General features: G+C 46.3%; 1 protein-coding gene across 15 annotated transcripts in view; it reads left to right on the top strand.

Annotated features, from left to right (window-relative positions):
• The window catches only part of LOC113029844 (uncharacterized), a 121,082-nt gene that overhangs the window by 89,342 nt on the left and 12,102 nt on the right, over positions 1–19,638 (top strand). For 13 of the 15 annotated variants that reach the window (XM_080306309.1, XM_080306314.1, XM_080306310.1 and 10 more), the window contains 5 exons: positions 13,036–14,015; positions 14,614–14,871; positions 16,170–16,344; positions 16,432–16,494; positions 19,213–19,505. In XM_080306309.1, coding sequence (XP_080162435.1) covers positions 13,036–14,015; positions 14,614–14,871; positions 16,170–16,344; positions 16,432–16,494; positions 19,213–19,505 — 1,769 coding nt within the window. Of the gene's footprint in view, positions 1–3,813; positions 5,494–13,035; positions 14,016–14,613; positions 14,872–16,169; positions 16,345–16,431; positions 16,495–19,212; positions 19,506–19,638 lie in introns of those variants that run through there. The other 2 variants (XM_080306318.1, XM_080306316.1) reach the window with 2 other exon arrangements.

Genomic DNA, 19,638 nt, shown 5'->3' with positions numbered 1-19,638 from the left:
CATGTATAACTTACTGCTGCGTCTTCAGGTGCAAAGCTTTGTTACGAAACTGAATTGATCCTGTTTTCTGTTGGTCATTTTTATTTTTGCAATGAAACAACGCCCACATGCCGTCTGGCTTGCTGCTGGTAAATTTATTAAACTAGAATGTTTGGATCATCCAACTTTTCTTATGTTTTCAACTAAAAATGTGAGAAGTTTGACCTTTTAACCTGCTTAAGGCCTCATCAGCTAAGCTTCTAGCTAGCACCGCTCTGAGGCTGTTGTCCAGTGTTGACAGATTTGTGGTGCAGATCCAATACTGGTACCATAGTCACAGCAAGAGGACTGTAAGGCACATTGGGATGTTTGCACGTATATGCAGAAAATCTTGAATTGGTGTTTTATTGATCAATCAAAGCTGTTTTCTGTCACTTTCAGTCTGCGTCACTAAAGCCATTCAAACATGCCACTGAGCTGTTTTCCTGGCCACAGCTTTTGTCCTGTCTGTATGCCATCCTAGTGGCCTGCACGGGTTATTAGGCACAGCCTCTCTGTCACCCAGTGGGATTATATAACACTGTATAGTGAGTGTGTCTGCGTATCTTTGTCAGCCAACCAGTCAGACAGGGTGAGGTCATCAGTTTGTTGGTGTGTGTGTGTCGTTGTCCCCATGGGACTCTGGCATCAGTTTTGTACTTCAAGAGGCAAGCAGGCAGGGAGAGAAGAATTGTGCCCAAAGCAAACATGACACATGTGATGCACAGAGGCAGTGACGGTCCGTCAGCCTCGAGCAAGTCTGTCTACCTGCCTGTCTGTCTTATTTTCCAGGTGCGATGTGGAAAAGGCGACAGAGGCGCCGACTGTGGTGACATTTTGCGATGCAGAAACAGAGGCAGGCTGTGTCTGACGTTCCCGTAACGCGACGGAGGTCGTTGGCATTCTGGTGGAGACGTGCTTTCTCGGTTTGGCGGCAGGCTGCTTTTTAATGGAGGAGCCATTTTAGTTAATTGACGGGTAGACCGAAGGAAGGAGGCAAACTCGGATCGCTTGTGATCCCATTAACCACATAATGCGTCAGACATACGCTAGACAAACAGGGCAGGAGAGGGGCTGCAGTTGGAAGGCATTCTGGTATCTCTTTATTATTGACCGATCCCCTGAAGTGACCAGAAGTCACAATGAATTGAGTTCTCGCCCTGGGTAGACTCATGCATGATGTAACCTCCTAAGCAATGAAAGGATACGTCAGTCATTGCAGTATTCAAGCATATTTATGCATTTGGCAATGAAACGAATAAAAATCATGCGTCATAAACAATGTATTTGAACTAAAACTGCTAACTAACGAGGAAGGTGTAGCTCAACGCTGCCCACACTCCTCTGAACTCTGGTTTTTCCTCTGTGTTTCCTCTGCTTTTGTGCTGGTAAGGTTTAGTTTTTCATTGAAGGAGGAAGGTCTGCATACCTCTCTGTTCCACATGCCAGCTTGGCACGAATCCTTTTTCCAGTGAGTGGAAACAAAGCTCTCATTCATTTACTGTTTTATGAAGCGGCGCTTCCTCTGGCTATGGAACTATTTGCAGTTGTGCTTTTGTTTAGTAAACCATTGCAGCTCCATCATTTCACTTGATCCTCTCTATTGTTGTGAGACCCACTTGAAGCGGAACATTCAGAGATGACGCTGAGTAGCTGATCGTTAAAGTCACGTTGTTTTAGATGCACTGCCCTCCCAGAAACACCGGGAGGACTGCATTGTTGTACCATCCATTAAGCTAACAGGCAGCTGGTCACAAACTGAGGCAGAGGTGCTTCTTCTTGGCTGGTCGATGGTAAATCCATTGGTTCTTAAATAGCTCTTTTCTGCTCTATCTGAGCGCTGTGCTCAGTATCCTTTCCACATTTCCTTTTCCTCTGTGTTGTTTTCCTTCACTTTTCCAATTCTGATTCCCTTTTCCTGCTCTTGTCTGTCTGCATACTCCTCATCTTCAGCCCTGCCACCTCGCTCTGTCCCCGTGTGCCTGTCTGCTTGTTATAAATCATGGTTTCCTGCTGACACTCAGCCCTCAGTCCAAACCGGCAGCCGCGGGAATGAGTGTAACCGCCGGCTGTTTTGACTGGCACTGGACACACACATATCAAACTAAAACCATCACACTCTCCCTCCAGTCCACCGTTACTTTTGCACCACATTGTGACCTTTACCTCAGATTATCTGTTTACGCACGATAAACTTCATTGTTTTGTCAGGCGATACTAAATAAAGGCGTGCTACCAAAAAAGGCCTAGAGACAAAAACGCTGAAGGGAGCACCGTCTTTGTCACCTGCCGTCTTGTTTTGATCCATGAAGCTGTGGGACATGTTTCAGAGGGATCTATTTATCCAGCACAGGCCGGATTCTTCTGTAGCTGAGGACAGATTTGTGCTATTTTGGATGTTCTTGACATTTTGCTGTGAAGTTGTCACTGTACTGTAAAATAAAACGATAAATGTGATGAATCCTGTCCATTTGTTCAGCCCCAACAGCTCCAGTAACACTGTGCCACGTTTAGTGGAAATTGCAGTTTTTGTGCGATGATGATGATGAAGCGAAATGGAGCTGAAAGTGTTTGCGTGCAAGAAGCCAACGCTTACAGGCTCGACTGTTTGTGCGCGTTAGCCTGAAAGTGTGTAACTGTATTTGCATGGCATGTCTGTCTTTAATGACTCCTACATCTGCTGTGACACAAAGCTTACACGGAAGAATGCACTTTTTCTGCAAGTGTGTGTAAAATCATCTTTTTAGAGGGTTGAAAATCTACATGCTTAATGACATGTGACGCGCACGTGTGTGTGTGTGTGTGTGTGTGTGTGTGTGTGTGTGTGTGTGTGTGTGTGTGTGTGTGTGTGTGTGTGTGTGTGTGTGTGTGTGTGTGTGTGTGTGTGTGAGGGATAGAAGTGTGGGAGCAGATACACTGTGACAGCCGTGAAGGCCTCTGTACCACAGGCTCGCCTCTCCATCCTGACTCATTTCCCATCTCCTCTTCTTTCACACTGAGCTCAGAGTTGCGATATGCTTGCGCTTATTTCACGCACACACATGCTTGGATAGCTTCCCGCACACATTCTCACACGTTTTTGTTCCTTTAGCTCTTCTGTTGTCACTATCTTACAACTTTCTAATTTTATCCCCCTGCAACTCTTCAAGAACCGTGTGCTTGTTTGTTACCAGGAGGGTTTCACAGCTCAGCCGCAGGGACTGAAAATAGACCCCAAACTTTACATGGATGCTGTCTGCTGAGAGACGTGAGGGGATTTGAACAGGTCATACAGATGGACACTCATTAATAGCAGTGCTCTAGAGAAGTGTGTGTGTGTTCCTGTCTAGCTATCTTTGTGAGGACCGAAACCTGCCTTCTACTATACTTGTGAGAACCAGCAGTCACGTGTGAGGACACAACACGGTCCTCACTAGTTTGATGGCTCAAAATGTGGTTTTAGTGTCAGGGTTACAATTAGGTTAGGGTTAGACATTCATTTTTAAGGGCTATGGTAAGGGGCTAGGGAAACCATTATGTCAATGAGGGTCCTCACTAAGAAGAACGTGTGTGTGTGTGTGTGTGTGTGTGTGTGTGTGTGTGTGTGTGTGTGTACACGTTGTACTTTTTGCCAAGAGACAGAATAACAGAGAGGGGTCTAGAGGGGGAAAAGAGTGAAAAAGAAAAGTAGATGGGAGGGGGCTTACTCACTCCACCACAGTGGGCGGGTTCCGGGAGCTGGCTATAGCCAATTGACTTCCACAACTGGGTCACATGACAGCTCCAATAATGAGTGAGAGAACCAGAGAGAGAGAGAGGGAGCAGGGGAGAGAGCGGCACATCCAGTTCAGCCTCAGTGTGTGTTTGACTTCAGTGTGGAGACACACAGACACACACCTGGAGTTGCAGAGCGCAAAACGGCAACAGCACAAGACAACAAAGGAAAGAGAGCGAGACAGGCGGAGTGGTAGAGATTACCTCTTAGACACCTGAGACAGCTGCAGGCTTGGAAACAAAGAAAGGGGAGAGAATAGAGAGACAGCATGTCTTCTCTCTCTGATCAGCAGCCTGGCTCTCCTTTCTCAGAGTACAGTGAGCTGTGCAAGGTGCCGTCCCTGTCGCCCAGCGTGCCAGCTCAGAGCTGGGATTGGCAGCACCCCACAGCCAAGGACACCGGTACCCCGAGGGGCTTGGTGGTAGGCGACAGACCTATGGCTTCAGACGGACTCACAGATGAAGACAAGCTTTGCTTCTTTGAGCGTCCAGACAGAGGTGGCATGGACGCAGAGCTGAAGGTGCCGGTCAGAGTTGGGGGCATGTCGGGAAGCACTTCGATGGGCAATGCTTCCCTGGGCAGTGCAGGGGACAGCCCGGACAGCCCTCTTTCCTCCTCGCCATCCCCCTCCCCAGCCTCCCCAGGAAGAATGCCCTCTGCCATGGGATCTGGTGGCAGGGTCCCTCTACCACCAGTTCCTGGATCTCCAGCCAGGTGTATGGAGCTGCCATCGCCTACTAGTGCAGTGCCTCCCCACTCAGTAGGAGCCTCATTGACAGAGGCTTCTCCAGTAGATGGAGACTCTCCATCCGAACACTGGAACAGCTCATGTTTTGCCGAATCAAGCACAAAAGTTGCCATGCCCCAGGTGGCCCCCAACTACTGCGTCATAGGAGTAGTCAGTGACAACCACTTGGAGAGGGCGGATGAGAATGTGGCTGGAGCCGGTGTAGCCTCGGGAGCTCAACAGCTGTCAAAGGGCTCCTCAGTGGACAACAGTGAGGAGGAGATGGAAGAAGAGGAGGAGGAGGAGTTGGCGCCCTGTTTTATTGGGCGAGCTGAGCAGCAGAGGAAGGCCATGAGGCGAGCAATGTCTGAATGTTCCCACCTGTCGGTACCCACCAGTCTACAGCTCCCTGATAAATACCCCTGTGGCGACGAGGCAGGGCTGGACCAGGTGGCGTCACCTTTAAGCGGTCTTCGTCGCTCACCGCACTCCATGAAACGCTCGCTAACTGTTGCCGAAGATCAGCCCCCTCCCCCCACGCTCTCAGCAGCTGGTGCCACACATATCGACCTACGGCAATCCCCACCCGAACCCCGCCTCTGCCTCTCCCCATTTCCTCCTTTGAGGGATGGCAGCGCTGGCTTCCCACTCTCTCCATTAGAAGCCCCAGTGGAGGGTTTTGGGATGGAGAAAGAGGCAGGGGGCATTGTGCTTCCAGTGCCTCTCAGTCCCAAGGGGTTCAGCAGCTTGAACGCTGGATCTGCTGAAGCTCTAAGCTCACACAGTGATGAGAAAGCTGCTAATTCTAACAAGACTGTAGAGTTTGATGGGAGTAAAGAGGATGCTGAACTGAACACTGGTGCAGATTTAACCTTTAGAGTTGGAAACATATCAACAAAGGCACAGGACATTGATGACGATGATGACCTTGACACTGGTGTCTATAGCAGCCTCTGCCTGAACTCCAGCACTAACCCCTTCATGACAGTGGATGGTAGGTGGACACCAGTCTTGTCTTTTAATACCAGTTTTAAAAGACCAGTGGCAGATCTGTCAAATGAGGAAACTTAGTTCTGTTAAACTGGTGCTATGTTAATACAGTGTCATGGATGTAAACGTCTAATATATAGCTATGTAGGTTTTTATGGCTATCTGTTCATTGTTGTCATTTTCAAAGAGGTAAAGTATGCATGGCTGGAGAATGCAGCAGCTGAAATGGAGAGTAGAAAACAAGCAAGAAAATTAGCAGGTTGACATCTTGATTAAGTTGTCTTCTGTCAGACTGCCGTGAATCAGACAGCATGGCTTCCTTGAATGTTACTGTAGTAGAAGGATCTGAGCTCGTGAATGGCTCCGGGGGAAGCTGCCGAGCCAGACGAATAGGGAGAGTGCCAGACGGGAAAGAGATGGGGAGCAACAAAAGAGAACGAAAAGCTGAGAAAAGTCGACAGCAGTGGGAGCAGCTACCCCTCGCACCCCACATGGGCTCATTAAAATTCCACGATGGTAGCATCTGTCTGGTTGTGCTGGTCTAGCACACAGTGTGTATTTTAGCTACAATTGTTGTGCGTGGAGTGAGTGAAGAAAACAAATGAGTGTGTCCGTGCTTGAAACAACAGGTATGGAGCTTTGAATTTCCCCCGTCTGGCTACCTGTACGTGTAAGTGGATGTGCTCGTGCTAATGCAGCACAATGAGCTTGCAGGGAGAGGTTGTGTAGCAGCGTTCCCTCCGGCTGACACTGGGATTCGGGGTCGGGATATAGCACAGCTTGTTAAAACTGATGGTTGTTCTGTCTTTGTCCAGACTCATTTCCTCTCGTTCTCTGTGCTTCCATCACGCTCTCCATCTCGTTCTAGCGCTTTCTCCTCTGTTCCTGTTACTTTGAATGCTCATTAGATTCCCGGTGAGGGCCGGCACAGCCAAGATGGCTGAAAGCGGGTCACCGTCATATCCAAAGATGACCGTCACCAAAACGGGGTCACAAACTTTGAAACTTGGACCATCAGGGTGGGGCGTTTAACAAGTCTCTCCTTTGCTTTGTCTGCTTTTTCTCTCTGTGGCTTCTTCTGCTCTCTGCTGCTGCTGGCCCAGAGAGTGGCAGAGGCTTCCAGCCAGGCCAATGTAGGCCAGTAATGTTTATTTCTCTGCACCCCCTGAAGTCCAGAGTCATTTAGCTACAGGTTGTGTGTTGTATGCATCTGTTTGTTTTGGTTTACCAAGGTCATGGAGATATCTAAACTTAGAAAAATCGCTTTACTTTCAAAGATTCTTTTTGTTTTTTGTGATACTGTATTTCAGGGAAGTGCATGAATCTCTATTGTATTAACCACAAATCTGCATTGAGCTGCAGCTTGGTCATAGCTCCATCTCTCTGGAGGGGTCATCGGGGTGACGATGAGCAGATTTCATACAGAAAAAGATGAAAGGGGGTTGGGAAAGGGAACAGGCAACAAGGCAAAATGCATGGTGACAGTGATACAAACGAGTGAGTACAGCCCTGACGAAGAGCAGGAAGTGAAGGATTTAGACAGTAAGGTCTGGGATGTGAGTATGGGGAAGATGTATAGAATATGAAGATGGGAAGGAATTTAAAAAGAAGAAAGATTTGTTTTTTGATCCGCTTGTGGCAGAAATATGGCCCCAAGCATCGAGCAAATGGTTCCATGGAGTCTCCAGTGCAACTCGACCCGATCATGTTAAAAGCATGGCGCTGAAAGCATTTACAGGAAAAGCACGTCTTTGATAACACAGACTCACACCCCTCCCCCAGAGATCAGATAGTGCAGCTTTTATTATGTCATTTTTATTAGTAGTTGTTATTGTTGCTGCTTTTGGACAACCTCAGAAGCTTAGTGTCCAAAGAAACTGAGCTCAATCTTACAGCATCTCAGTTCGGAAAATCAATCATGCAGTTCAAAATACATAACTACGATTTTAACTTGAACCAATTAGTGGTGCTAAGTGCTGGAGGCGCAAACATGGCCACATTTATATATACGGTTGAATTGAACATTACAATTCAATTTTATTTATACCGCACCAAATCACAGCAACGCCTCAAGGTGCTTTATATTGTGAGGTAGACCCTACAATAATACATACAGAGAAAAACCCAACAAGCACTTTGGCGACAGTGGGAAGGAAAAACTCCCTTTTAACAGGAAGAAACCTCCAGCAGAACCAGGCTCAGGGAGGGGCGGGGCCATCTGCTGCCACCGGTTGGGGTGGTTGTTACATAATGATGTCAGCTGGCAGTGAGCTAAAAGCTCTGAATGATGTCAGTGAGAGTACAGAAGCCCCTCCTACTTCCTGTTCAAATGTTCTTTTGTAAGGGGCATCCAATCTGGAGAAAGCTGTCGCAACTCAGTCAAAACACAAACATTGTATCCACATTTAGTATAATTTTTTTCTTTTACCAGGATAAAAAAGAAACAACAACAAAGAAACCTGTTTTCACATTTAGTAATACCGTCGTGACCGTAGTGTTGTTGCTACCATGTGCTTTTTGTTTAGTTTGGTTATTTTACCCCTGCTTTTAATGTCAGTGACCCAGACCTCGATGCAATAACTGAAGAAGGAAGTAATCTAAGATTTTCAAATTAATACCCCAATATGGAAAATATATATATATAAATCTTATAAAGTTTGTATCTGTCTTGCGTGAAACTTATATGAAAAGCACACAAGAGTGAAAACAGATATAAGATCCCTAGAAAAATGATATAAATGAAACTTGTATGTTTTGGATAAGCCTTCTATGATTCACTATATGAAGCAAGCTAAAGCTGATGCAAGTCTTTCACAAGCTTTTTCTGTTTCTTTTCCATATGGGCCAGGAGGCTGGGGGTAGCACAGGTGGCCACCAGCATTTATTTATTTATTTATTGTTAAATGAGGCAGTAGTAACGATATTTAGACCAGAGGATGGAGTGCTAAATTCTTTATTAGCATTAGCATTGACTCCACTTTCACAGGTGGTGGTTAGAGGAACTGCAGTTGTTCCTCTTCCGTGTCATATTTGCATATACAAGCAAACTTTTGTATGCCATAAGAAATGATTTCAAACAGGTCCTTGACTGCAAGTGACAGGATGTGAGAGCAACCTCATTTATGCCAACAGTTAACCTACGCTAATGTAACACGCAGCGGTTATGCCGCAAGCCTGTAAAGGAGTTAAAGCCAAGTGCACACAGTGTTCATTGATTAAGTGGTGTTAGCCTGGACTCTTGTGAGGCCCAAATGTTGCAGAGTAACACAGAGGACAGTAAATCACAAAGTCTGTTTTCTGTGCTGCTACAACTCCACAGCGTGTTTTCTACCAAAAGGCCGAACACAACACTAAAACCATTGTTGACGATCTCTCAGCCACTGAGCTTGTGCTGAGTAGTGAGGTGGAGCGGGGAGTTTTAATGAGGTGGCATCTGAAAGAGCTGATTTACATAATCCACTTGAGGAGCAAAAGGACGGCTTTACACATTAATCCTGAATCGTTTATTAATGGCTGAAGCCTCGGTTATTAACACAATTTCATCTTGAGCGATTCATTGGCTAAAGATTGATTACAGAGTGTAAAATCGAAAGCGTCTTATCTTTAACATCTGAAGGTAAGAAACCTTCATGAACCTTCATGAACCTTCATGAACCGTGCATGTTAGGTCAGTATCCAAAGTCCAAAGAGCCCGGTGGAAATTTTCCCAGTAAGGCAATTTGTGCATAAAAATGCAGAGAAATCCCAGTTATTGCTTTCCACGTGTCAGACGTTTCTGTTTTTACTCTTCTCTTTGAAATTCAGACACTGACTCGTTTTAAGAGACTGGAGTGGGCATATTTTATCATATTAATAAGGCCAGAGGAAAAAGGTTTGAGTCGAGTCAGTTCCTTTCAGGAGAGTCTAAGCTTAACGGCTCTTAATGAGCTGTAAGTGTTATCATTATGTTAATGAAACCTTCAGATAAATTGGCTCACTGCACCCAGATGCTCATTGTTCTGTTGTCCTGAGCCGTGGTTCATACACTTGCAACAACCTGCTAATAAAGCAGGTTGTTGCAAGTCGGGGCCGTGCAACGTAGGAAAAACTCACTGTTCTACTGCAGGAGCAGGGCCTGATACACAATGCAGCGTCCTACCATACAGCACGCATCGGTGAAACCGAAACAAGAACAGCAGTTAAAGGAGCCAAAATGGCCGCCCCGTTACCGTTGTTTTTTTTGTTTTGGTTTGTTTTTCCTCATTTTTCAGGTCAGTTCAGTTTTATCGAGCTAAATCACGACAACAGTCTGCGCGAGCAGAGAAAAGAACGAGAACACTTCGGGTACTGAAGTAGACTGAAATCCTACAACCATGCTTTCCTGTGCCCTGTCAGCACCTCTGTCTGTGCCTACAGTCATATTTGTATCCAGCAGTGTTCTGTCTGCTGTGCCGACAACAGTGAAATAGTGACTAACTATGGCACAATCAGCAGAAATAAATGAAATCGACTGAGGCCTCCTGTGGGAGAGTCTCACACAGTGGGCTGTGGGAGCGTGGGCTGGGAGTCACCTCCTGCTGGCTGATTAAATGAAGCCATTTTCACCACAGCTGTGAGACGGATCACATTTCTGCTCTAATTAGGGGCTCGGGTTGATCTCCTGAGTTGCTCGTTGTTTGCTGTATAGAAAATAGACTTTGGTTTGTTCTTCTCTTGTTATCATAGCTCAGCTTTCAGTTGTGTATAATCACCTCTTTATGTTCACTGGCTCTGCTGTGTGCAGTCCCAGGCCTGAGTAGTTGCGTGTCGTGTGAACTTTCCCTGTCAGTCTGTTCACCCCAAAGCTGAACAGCCTGTGTTTGTTGAGTGCACTATGTGTCCTTAATTTAAGTCCGTATTTTGGGGTTTTCCCTTTTTTTGAGGAGACTATTTTGCTTTTCCGGCACCAAAACTCTTTCTTGGACTCCACTAGATTACATCGCCTAGCTTTGCATGATTCCCAGGCTACGTCCACACGTACCCGGGTATTTTTGAAAACGCAGATTTTTCTATGCGTTCGCACCTTTCGTCCACACGTAAACGCAGTTTTTGGTCACTGAAAACGGAGATTTTTAAAAACTCCGGCCAGGGTGGAGATTTTTGAAAACTCCGTTTTTGCATTTACGTGTGGACGAGGAAAACGGAGAAAACGCAGAAAACGCAGCGTCAAAGATGTGCGCCTTTTTTGACGTCACACTGTGCGCCACGTTATTGTTTCGGTGAAATGAATTTCTACAATACTGTTAATTCTACTCTCTGCAGTGTTTAAATGCTTACATATACACACAGTTACTGTCCCTCCACACATACGACTCGGTTCTGCTTCTGTGCCCCAGCTTTGTTTACTTTTTCCCACCGAGGCTTCTAGACTTCTGATTGGCCAACATTTCTGCACGGTTAGGAATCTAGCGCCACCTGCTGCTTTGGCATGTTCATAGCAGCGTTTTCCTTCATTTCTGCCTTTACGTGTGGACGGGATTATTTTTTAAAACGGAAAATCTCCGTTTTCAAAAGTACCCGTGTACGTGTGGACGTAGCCCCAGTTTAATATATTCCTTATGTTTCCTTTCCTGGGTGTCAGTGCAGCCTCGTTTCATCCTGTCTGAAACAAGCTCCTCCCCCTGTAAGCCCATCGTCTCTGTAGGCCAACCGTCTGCCGCTTGGCTGTCCCATAAAATCCCACTGGTGACCTTACTCTGTGCCAGCTCCTGTCCTGTCAGAGATAGACACAGATCAGGCCTAGTCCCACCACACTCAGGTCTCTACATGCTGACAAATGAGCTACTTATGGCTCCTGAATAATCAAGATGACTCATTATCTCCCCATTAGCCTAAATGATGTGACATTTCTTCATGAATTGCCTATAAAACACAAGCGCGCTCCATCTGACAACCATCTGTGGCTGAAATTCAGTCACAATGGCTTCAGCATGACGGCTGCTCTTTATGCTGCTCATGGATGACTGTGGCCTGTTAAAGGATTAATGCATTTACATGAGAAAACACATTTTATATCAAGCTTCATTCCTTTCTGGTGTCAACACTGATTGTGAGCATATAAAATAATAATTAAACAGTCATTTTGTGAGTACAGGGCACTGATATAATATGCAATATTCTTTAATGGATCGTGACGTCTGCACAGCATCGCTTCTGTCCTCCACAGGAGGTTGGAGGGCAGGACTGAATCAGTTATGTCATGTTCATTTCATAAATGTGGACATGAAGGGATCCAGCTCCTTAGCTGGGACACAGAGTGAGCGGCTCTGATGGGACTCGGTTCACCCCACTGTTGGGTCATCATCACTGGAGGACAAATGATGCACATGTTTCATTGTAGCGAGTGAGCGTGAGGGAAAGCAACATCTCCAGATCTGCAGTCTGCTCCACGTTCACAAGTTCAGTTTGAAAGTTTTCAGTTCATAAGTTTTCCTGTTGCCTTTAAATTTTGGCTGGGGTTAATTTTGTCTGTCGAACGCTTAAACAAAAATAACATATCAAACAAACAGACCTAAGATTTAGTTTTTTAACCAAACCAAAGAGATCTGTCTTTAAAACAAAAACCAAACAGCTTCCGTTTATGAACCTTTTCAAAATGTTCATTTGCTGGTGGTGGACTGTGAAGGACTGGCACAACAGGTGGGAAGGTGTAAAACTGGAAATTCTACATATATTAGCTTTTTGAAAAAGTCACTTCCCAATGAAAATTCCCTTTAAAGGTGAATCCACTGGAAGCTGATAGGAGGGAAACGCAGGACAGGTTGGATAAGCTGACACAATGATAGAGCACAGAGCAGAGTAACAGACGAGACAATCACAAGGGCAGGAAAAGAGCAAAGACAGGAAGTGAAACAGAATGCACAATTAAAGGTTACTGTCAAAATAAAACAGGAAGTTACTATAACCCGTGAAACACACATAAACAGACAGGGAAGCTCAAGACGGAGAAATACAGAGAGACTGAAAAACCAACTACAGAGTGCTTCAAAAATCTAAACCCGTGAATGAGTTTGTTTTTACTGCTCAGTGAAGTCGGTTTTCAGATGCATGTTTGCTTCTCTTTTCATGTTTTGTTCATAAGCACAGTAACTTCCTCACCAGTGAACTTAAAAGCTGGAGTTCAGTTTTTATTTTAACTTGTGTAAGAGGCTCACTTCCCTCAGAGCTTGTGTCGTGGAATCAAATCACATATTTTTGTGCTTTCGTCCAGTTTGTCCAGTAAAAGTAAACCAGCACGAAAGTTAAAAACAGATTTCTTTTGTTCTACAGTATTTACTGTGATCTCTGTGTTGGTGTGGCCGGAGGATTCAGTGAGAAGCTGCAGCTTTGAACCAACAGCAGAGATGTTTGTTGGTTTTCTTTATGCGCTGTGGACAGATTTACATGAGCCTGAAGTCTGTGGTGAATTCCTGGTTTCTGTCCTGAGCCGGAGCTTGTTCTTGTGGGACTGCGTAACTGTCTGAATGAACTCTGCTATTATTGACTCTCATTTTATTTAAAAAAACATTTTTGTCATTTTTCTTTTCAGTAAAATCAGAAATGACAGAGAAGAAGGAGGAGAAGAAGGTGGAGAAGAAGGTGGAGAAGAAGGAGGAGAAGAAGGAGGAGAGTGTGAAGAAGGTGGACCTGTTTGACCCTGTGGATAAAGTCGAGCAGAAGAGTGTAAAGGTTGAGTTCACGAGCAGTGAGAGTCCGGTTAAGGTGGAGGAAGAGGGAGAAAAAGACAAAATGAAGGAGGCAGAGAAACGGGAAGAGAAGGTGGATAGAAATCAAAAGGAGGCAGAAAATCTGATAGAAAAGGTGGATGAAAAACAAAGGGAGCCTGAAAAAGAGATGGAAACAGAGAAAGTGCCGCCTGTGCAACAAAAGCCCGAGAAAGAGGATGAAGTGAAAGCAGAAGAATTGTCAGACAAATCAGAGATAAATAAAGCAGAGAAGACAGAGAAAGAAGAAAAAGTGGAGGCTACAGAAAAGCTGGAGGCTGACGTCGAGAAAGCACAGAATGTGGGCAAAATCGCACAAAATGACAAGTCCAAAGTGTCCAAAGTGGAGGACAAAGCAGAGAACAAGACCACAGAGAAGCCCGAGATCACAGAAATGAAGGACGGCAAAGAGCAGCACATCAACAAAGTGGAAAAGACCCCAGAGCAACAGCCGACATCCGTCAAGCTCGAGACCAGCTGTGACCAGACAGAGGCCGACACGGAGACAAAGGCGACAGCGGAGCTGGAAGACGCCAAGACAGAAAAGGCTGACGCAGGCGAGGCCAAGAAGACGGAGAAAGACGGTGAGGCGGTGAAGCCGTCTGAGAAGCCGGTGGAAAAAACAACACAGAAGGAAGAGAAGCCGGACAAAACCCAGGAAGACAAAAAGACGGTTGAGAAGAAAGACGAGAAGAAGGACAAGGCTGCAAAGGCAGACGGAGACAAGGCGAAGAAACCTACCAAACCCTCAGCCAATGGAAGCATTTCAACACCAAGCAAAGAGCTGGCAGACAGGAAGACCAAGGTAGGGATCAGTGGAAGGTGTAAGAGTGAAATGTTGCTTTGACGTATGCTTAGGATCATTCTGATAAAACACTGTTTTAGTATCACAGCGAGGGTAACGCCCCACTCAGGGTGGAATTTCAAATGTAATACCCAAATGTTGGCACGCTACAGTAATGCGGTAACAAGTCGAAATGATAGCAGTGTACGATTTCACGGCAGTTTGCATCTTACATCATAAATCATCCAAACTGCTAATAAATATCAGGCTGAATACGGACATGATGGCTGAAAGCATCTGAGACGTGCAGCGTGGGAGCGGACAGGATGGCATGAGCGCATTTTAAAAACCGAGCGTGCATGCTGCCTAAGCGTCTGTCCTGGTTGTGTTTGTTTACTGCCTTGAAGCGACAGAGTAAATGCTAAGTGTTAGTTGTTTTTGTTTTCTGTTTTTTTGTTCTCACTTTTTGTGACTTTGTGATGTAATTGCTGCTTGTGCTGCTTGACCCTGCTCCTGTTACCACCCATTTTTGTTAATTTTATCCATTTTCCTTGGTTTCCTTGGTTTTACCCTCCATCCATCATCCATCCATCTCCTGCGTGTCGGTCCTGCATCGCAGCCTGCTGCCGGGGCAACCAAACCAAGCGCAGCTGCCAAAATGCGCCCGAGCACTGCAGGTGCTGCTGGTCCTGCTCCAGGCCTGACTAAGCGTCCCGTATCCTCTGTCGCCACCTCCACCCCCCACACTACAGACAAAAAAACAACCACAGCTAAAGCACCTTCCACAACAGCTGCAGGGTCTAAGCGACCCTCCACCACTTCTGCCAGCCGCCTCACATCATTCTCCACCAGCACGACACGTGAGCTTAAACCCAAGGTAAGTTTTAGCTAACAGGAAGCGGTCAGCGGCAGCAGCCTGCTCAGTTACACAGAGCTGCACGATTGACGTCATCACAATGAGTCCTTCTTATGTTTTGAAGTGATTTCATTAAACCTCATCCACATCGATCAGGACAACAGATTTCTTACTTCTTCGGCTTTTTCTAACTAAAGTTAGGATCAGCGGAGTTTCTAACAACCGTCTGTTTCCCCCGTGGTCATGAATCTTTGCCATCTGGTCTGTTTGCGTGCACAGGCTCACAGAGACGGTGAAAATGTAAATGCATGTAAAGTTTGTGAGCTGGAAATGCAGGAAAAAGCCAAGAGGGTTAAACACGCTGAAACATTTAGCTGTGCCTCTCGTTTGAATGAACAGGAGTGTGTTACTGTAGCCGTGTGTGTTATATGAAAATGTGTTGAATTCAGACAAACACACGAGTGGTTTTTATAATAACTATGCAGATATTGGTTTTTATCCACCGCAGGAGCTGCAAACATGCAGTTATAAGAATTAGTTTGTCTGTATATGGAACTGATATTATGTCAGGACGAAGCTGTGACACTAACCTTTCATGGCTAATGGCCCCGCCCCTCCCTGAGCCTGGGACTGCTGGAGGGTTCTTCCTGTTAAAAGGGAGTTTTTCCTTCCCACTGTCACCAAGTGCTTGTTCATAGGGGCTCATATGATTGTTGGCCTTTTGTATTATTGTAGGGTCTTTACCTTACAATATAAAGCACCTCGGGTCAAATGTTGTTGTGAGTTGGCAATAAAATAGAATAAAAAGTTCCATTTATTAATTGGCTTGTCCACTTTAATGCCTTGTTCCCCAAAAAGAGCAGTCAACCTTCTGTCAGCCTCTTCTGCTGAGCTCCTTAAAGGTAAACACTGTTGCACCAACAACATATTAACAGCCCTGATGGAGCTGCAGGGGTGCAGGGTGACTCATGTTGCAGGACGGCTCGGCTGAATGTGAAGGTTAGCCTGCTCTGAGGGTTACAAGAGGCAAACACGCTGCTGAGTGAAATGTGTAACCATCGTTGAGGGCTTTGGGTCCATATCTTCCGCCAATTGGGGCAAAATCTTTGACCTGAATATCTCAGTGAGGCCAGCGAACATTTGCTGGACTGATCACAACATCCAGGCACACTGAAGATGCTTTGTGACCTAATTTGCTGCTGTCTGTTTTGTTGATTTGATATCCCTCCGCAGATGCTTGCCCATATTCATTCGTTTCTTCTCTCTCTTCCTGGATGACATATTACCTCGCCCAGATTTATTTTTCTCTTTCTTTTCAGACAACAACAGAGAAGCGCCCCCTAGTGACAAAGTCCAGCACTGCTGCCTCAAATCAAACAGGTTCAGCCAGCAGAAACACGTCTGCTGCCACAGCAGCCAGTAAAACCACTGCACCAGTGCGCACGGCAGGATCTGCTCGCACCACTACCACTGCTGCAGCCAGAAAGCCTCTGGGTATGTGTGTGGCTTTCTTTACACTCGGTTTATTTATTGTGTTGATAAATTACACGACTGACAAAGGTTTAAACATTTTCTTTTTAGCCTCTAAGACAGACAGCAAACCAGGAGAGGAGAAGAAACCCAGCGCCCCGAGGACTTCGACAGGTAGAAACCACTACAGTGTCCGACCTTATTAGACTTTGACTTTGTCGTTAGTACGAGCAGAGCAGTTTCATTAGGCCTCGCTCAGAGTATTAGTTATATTCTCTCGGGCTGGCTCAGACGCCTGCGTGTAGTCTCTTTATTTTCCTTTGTTAGTACATGTGTAAGCACATGTTTGTGGCTCGGTCATTCTAAGACTTGCAGATAATACATTTAATAATAATAATACAGTTTATTTATAGGCACATTTAAAGACCCTCAAGGTCACCTTACATTAGTGCAACAAACAAAAGAAGGTAAAAATAGACTAAGACGGAGTCACAATGAAGTGCATGCAGTTAGAACTGTTGGAGAAAATAAAGCATGAGGACTCAGGTGTGATGGGGTTGAGCAGAACTATCCGTGGCCACACTTATATATACAGTATGGGTGCAGTGAGAGTCTGCCTGTGCCACCTTAGAGCTACCGAGTCTTCTGACACGTGGCACAGACGAGTAAAACACGCCCACTAATCAGCTGAGTGCAGCGAGTACGGGCTCGGGTTCTGTTTGGGTTACAGCACTGCTTTAACTCTTTATGGCACAGATTCAACAAGGTTCAGCTGGAAACGCTCCTCAGAGGGCTTTGTCCTTTTTTAGATGACAGCATCATACAGATCTCCTGCTCCACATCCAGCTCAGAAAGCTAACGCTAAGCGCAGAATGTGCTTCAGCTGTGAACCGCTGATACGTATGGATCTGACCTTTGATGCTGTGTACACCTGTAGTTTAATCCTGACCCTTCTCAGGCTCATCACACCAGGTTGTTGTACAGTCTGTTTGTGAGCTCGTGTGAACTGTAGCCTGTTTTGTGTTCGTTGCTGACATGAGGTGTGGTCTTCTGCATTTTTCAGACCGGTCTCTATAAAGGCCAACCCATCTGGCACCGACAGCCAGGTTCAAGGTCACAGTCGATCATTTTTCTCCACATTCAGATCCTCAGTTTAAACTTCAGCTGGTCATCTTGACCATACCTGCTTGGCTAAGTGCTTTCAGTTAGTTATCTGCATTAACAAGCTGTTGAACTGAAGCCACTGTGTACAGCTCGTCCGCTCGGGGGTCGACACTGTGGTGCATGTTCTGTTCTCAAGATGGGACAATACTTTAGTTAGAGTGCTGCACAGTCCAGTGTAGATACAGACAGTTGTATTGCAGTTGATGTGATGAGGGAAAGGATCCCGTGGTACTCCGCAGTGCTCCTTCCATCTGTGCCGTCTCTTTGCATATGTTTCTCTCCTGTTTCTTCTTCTCTGTAATCCTCTCCTCACTTCGCCTCAGTCTGCCTCTTCTGTGCGTTTGTGGCTTTTCTCCTGCTGTTGACAGAGTAGTTTGTTTTGGCACCAGGAGAGCTGTCAGCAGGACTGCGGCACCAGAACGCACTCATTGTGTCCGACCGTGACAATGCTGGGCAGGCTTATGCAGAGGGAGGCTTTACTGCTGAAAGGCTCTGGAGAGTTAAAAACCTTCACCGCAGCAGCCTGTGGATTACTGTCCCCTTGCTGTTGACAGGAGTTTGCAGCTCTTTGCTGATGCAGCCTGAGCTCGTCTAAGCTGCCAGGGTTCATGCAGAAAGTCAAATTACTCTTTAGAAACATGAAGGCGAGGGGGAGGATTTCCTCCGTTAAATATGTCTTAACGGGAGCCGGAGATATCCGACAGGCTCTCGGGGAGGACTGACAGCAGGACACGTGGTCCAGGATGCCTCAGCGCTCTGAAAGAAGAGTTGGCATACAGTCCAGCCCAAAGTGTGTGAACTGACAGATTTGAATTGGTGCAAATGTTGCACTGCATCAGTGCAGGCTGGCTTAGGATGCTGGAGCTAAAGTGTCTTTACTCAGAGAGGATTACAGCACTGAAAATCAATGGTGTTTGAATATCTCCCCTTTAAAAGATATGTGTGGTGACTGTACCAGAGAAAAGGATGCAGACGGGGTTTTTGCACCGCTGTATATTTTTCTGTAATGTTAATTTTAGGTTTTTATGCTAAGGTTGATAACGGGCAGCGTTGTGTGTTCGTTATTAGCCCTCATGCGTCTTTGAGAAGACGCGGAGCAATAATGTCGGAACTCTTAGTCTTCCTGAAAACGCGTCTTTAAGATGCTTAACAGAGAGTTTAACATCATTGGAAATAACCGAGCTTTACATTAAGAGCTGTGCATTAAATATAAAGCCAGAGGTGATTATCCTAGCTTACAATAAAGACAGGAAGTCGGCTTGTAGCAGTATTTATACACTGCTGCTCAGAAATTCAGGGTCAGATGCTCGAACCACCTCAACTGGCTCCTTTCCAGTTGAGCCCTCCCAGATGGTTGAACTTCTCACCCTCTCACCCATCTGTAAGGGAGAGTACCCGCGATCTCATCCTTCCGGTCACTACCCACAGCTGGTGACCGTAGGTGAGGGTAGGGCCGTAGATCGACAGGTAAAGTGGGAGCTTTGCTTTCACTCTCAGCTCTCTCTTCACCACCTCAGACTGGTATAGCGTCCGTGAATCGCTACCTAACGTGGTGGAGTGGTTTGTGTGTCCGGGGGCTCCTGCCTTGGATATGCATGCCCACCATATTTTATTTTGCTGTTTTACCCTCTTTTTTTTTTTCTAAGTCTGGTTTGAAAAAGCTGCGATCATAACTCCAGTTTGGCAGAGAGATCTATAAAGCTCTGTATAATTATTTTCTCCCTTTAGCTGACTCAAGCAAGCCTAAGACCACCACCACCCGCAGCACTGCCTCCACCACCACCACCACTGCCTCCCGCACACGAACCACAGCAGCCAAACCAGCAACGCCATCCTCCGCCGCAGGCACGGGGCCAGAGAAGAAGCCCCCGGTGCCCCGCGCCCCGCGGGCCGCCTCTTCAACCACAGCGACCACCGCTTCCCGGAGCACAGCTCGCCCCGCCACAGCTCCCGATGTCCGCAACGTCCGCTCCAAGATCGGCTCTACGGACAACATGAAGCACCAGCCCGGAGGAGGGAAGGTAGGTCTTCACCGCTGTATGAGTGTGGCATGTGCTCTCTGACACCGACTGCACATGGACTAACAGGAAGTGGACTGTGCAACTCTGATTTCACGTCTGACGCTGACCTCTTGTGGGTTCCTACCTGTCCAAC

This window comes from Astatotilapia calliptera, chromosome 9 (assembly GCF_964374335.1).
Source record: "Astatotilapia calliptera chromosome 9, fAstCal68.1, whole genome shotgun sequence".
Taxonomy (NCBI): Eukaryota; Metazoa; Chordata; class Actinopteri; order Cichliformes; family Cichlidae; genus Astatotilapia; species Astatotilapia calliptera.
This window is presented reverse-complemented; position numbering and strand designations above follow the sequence as displayed.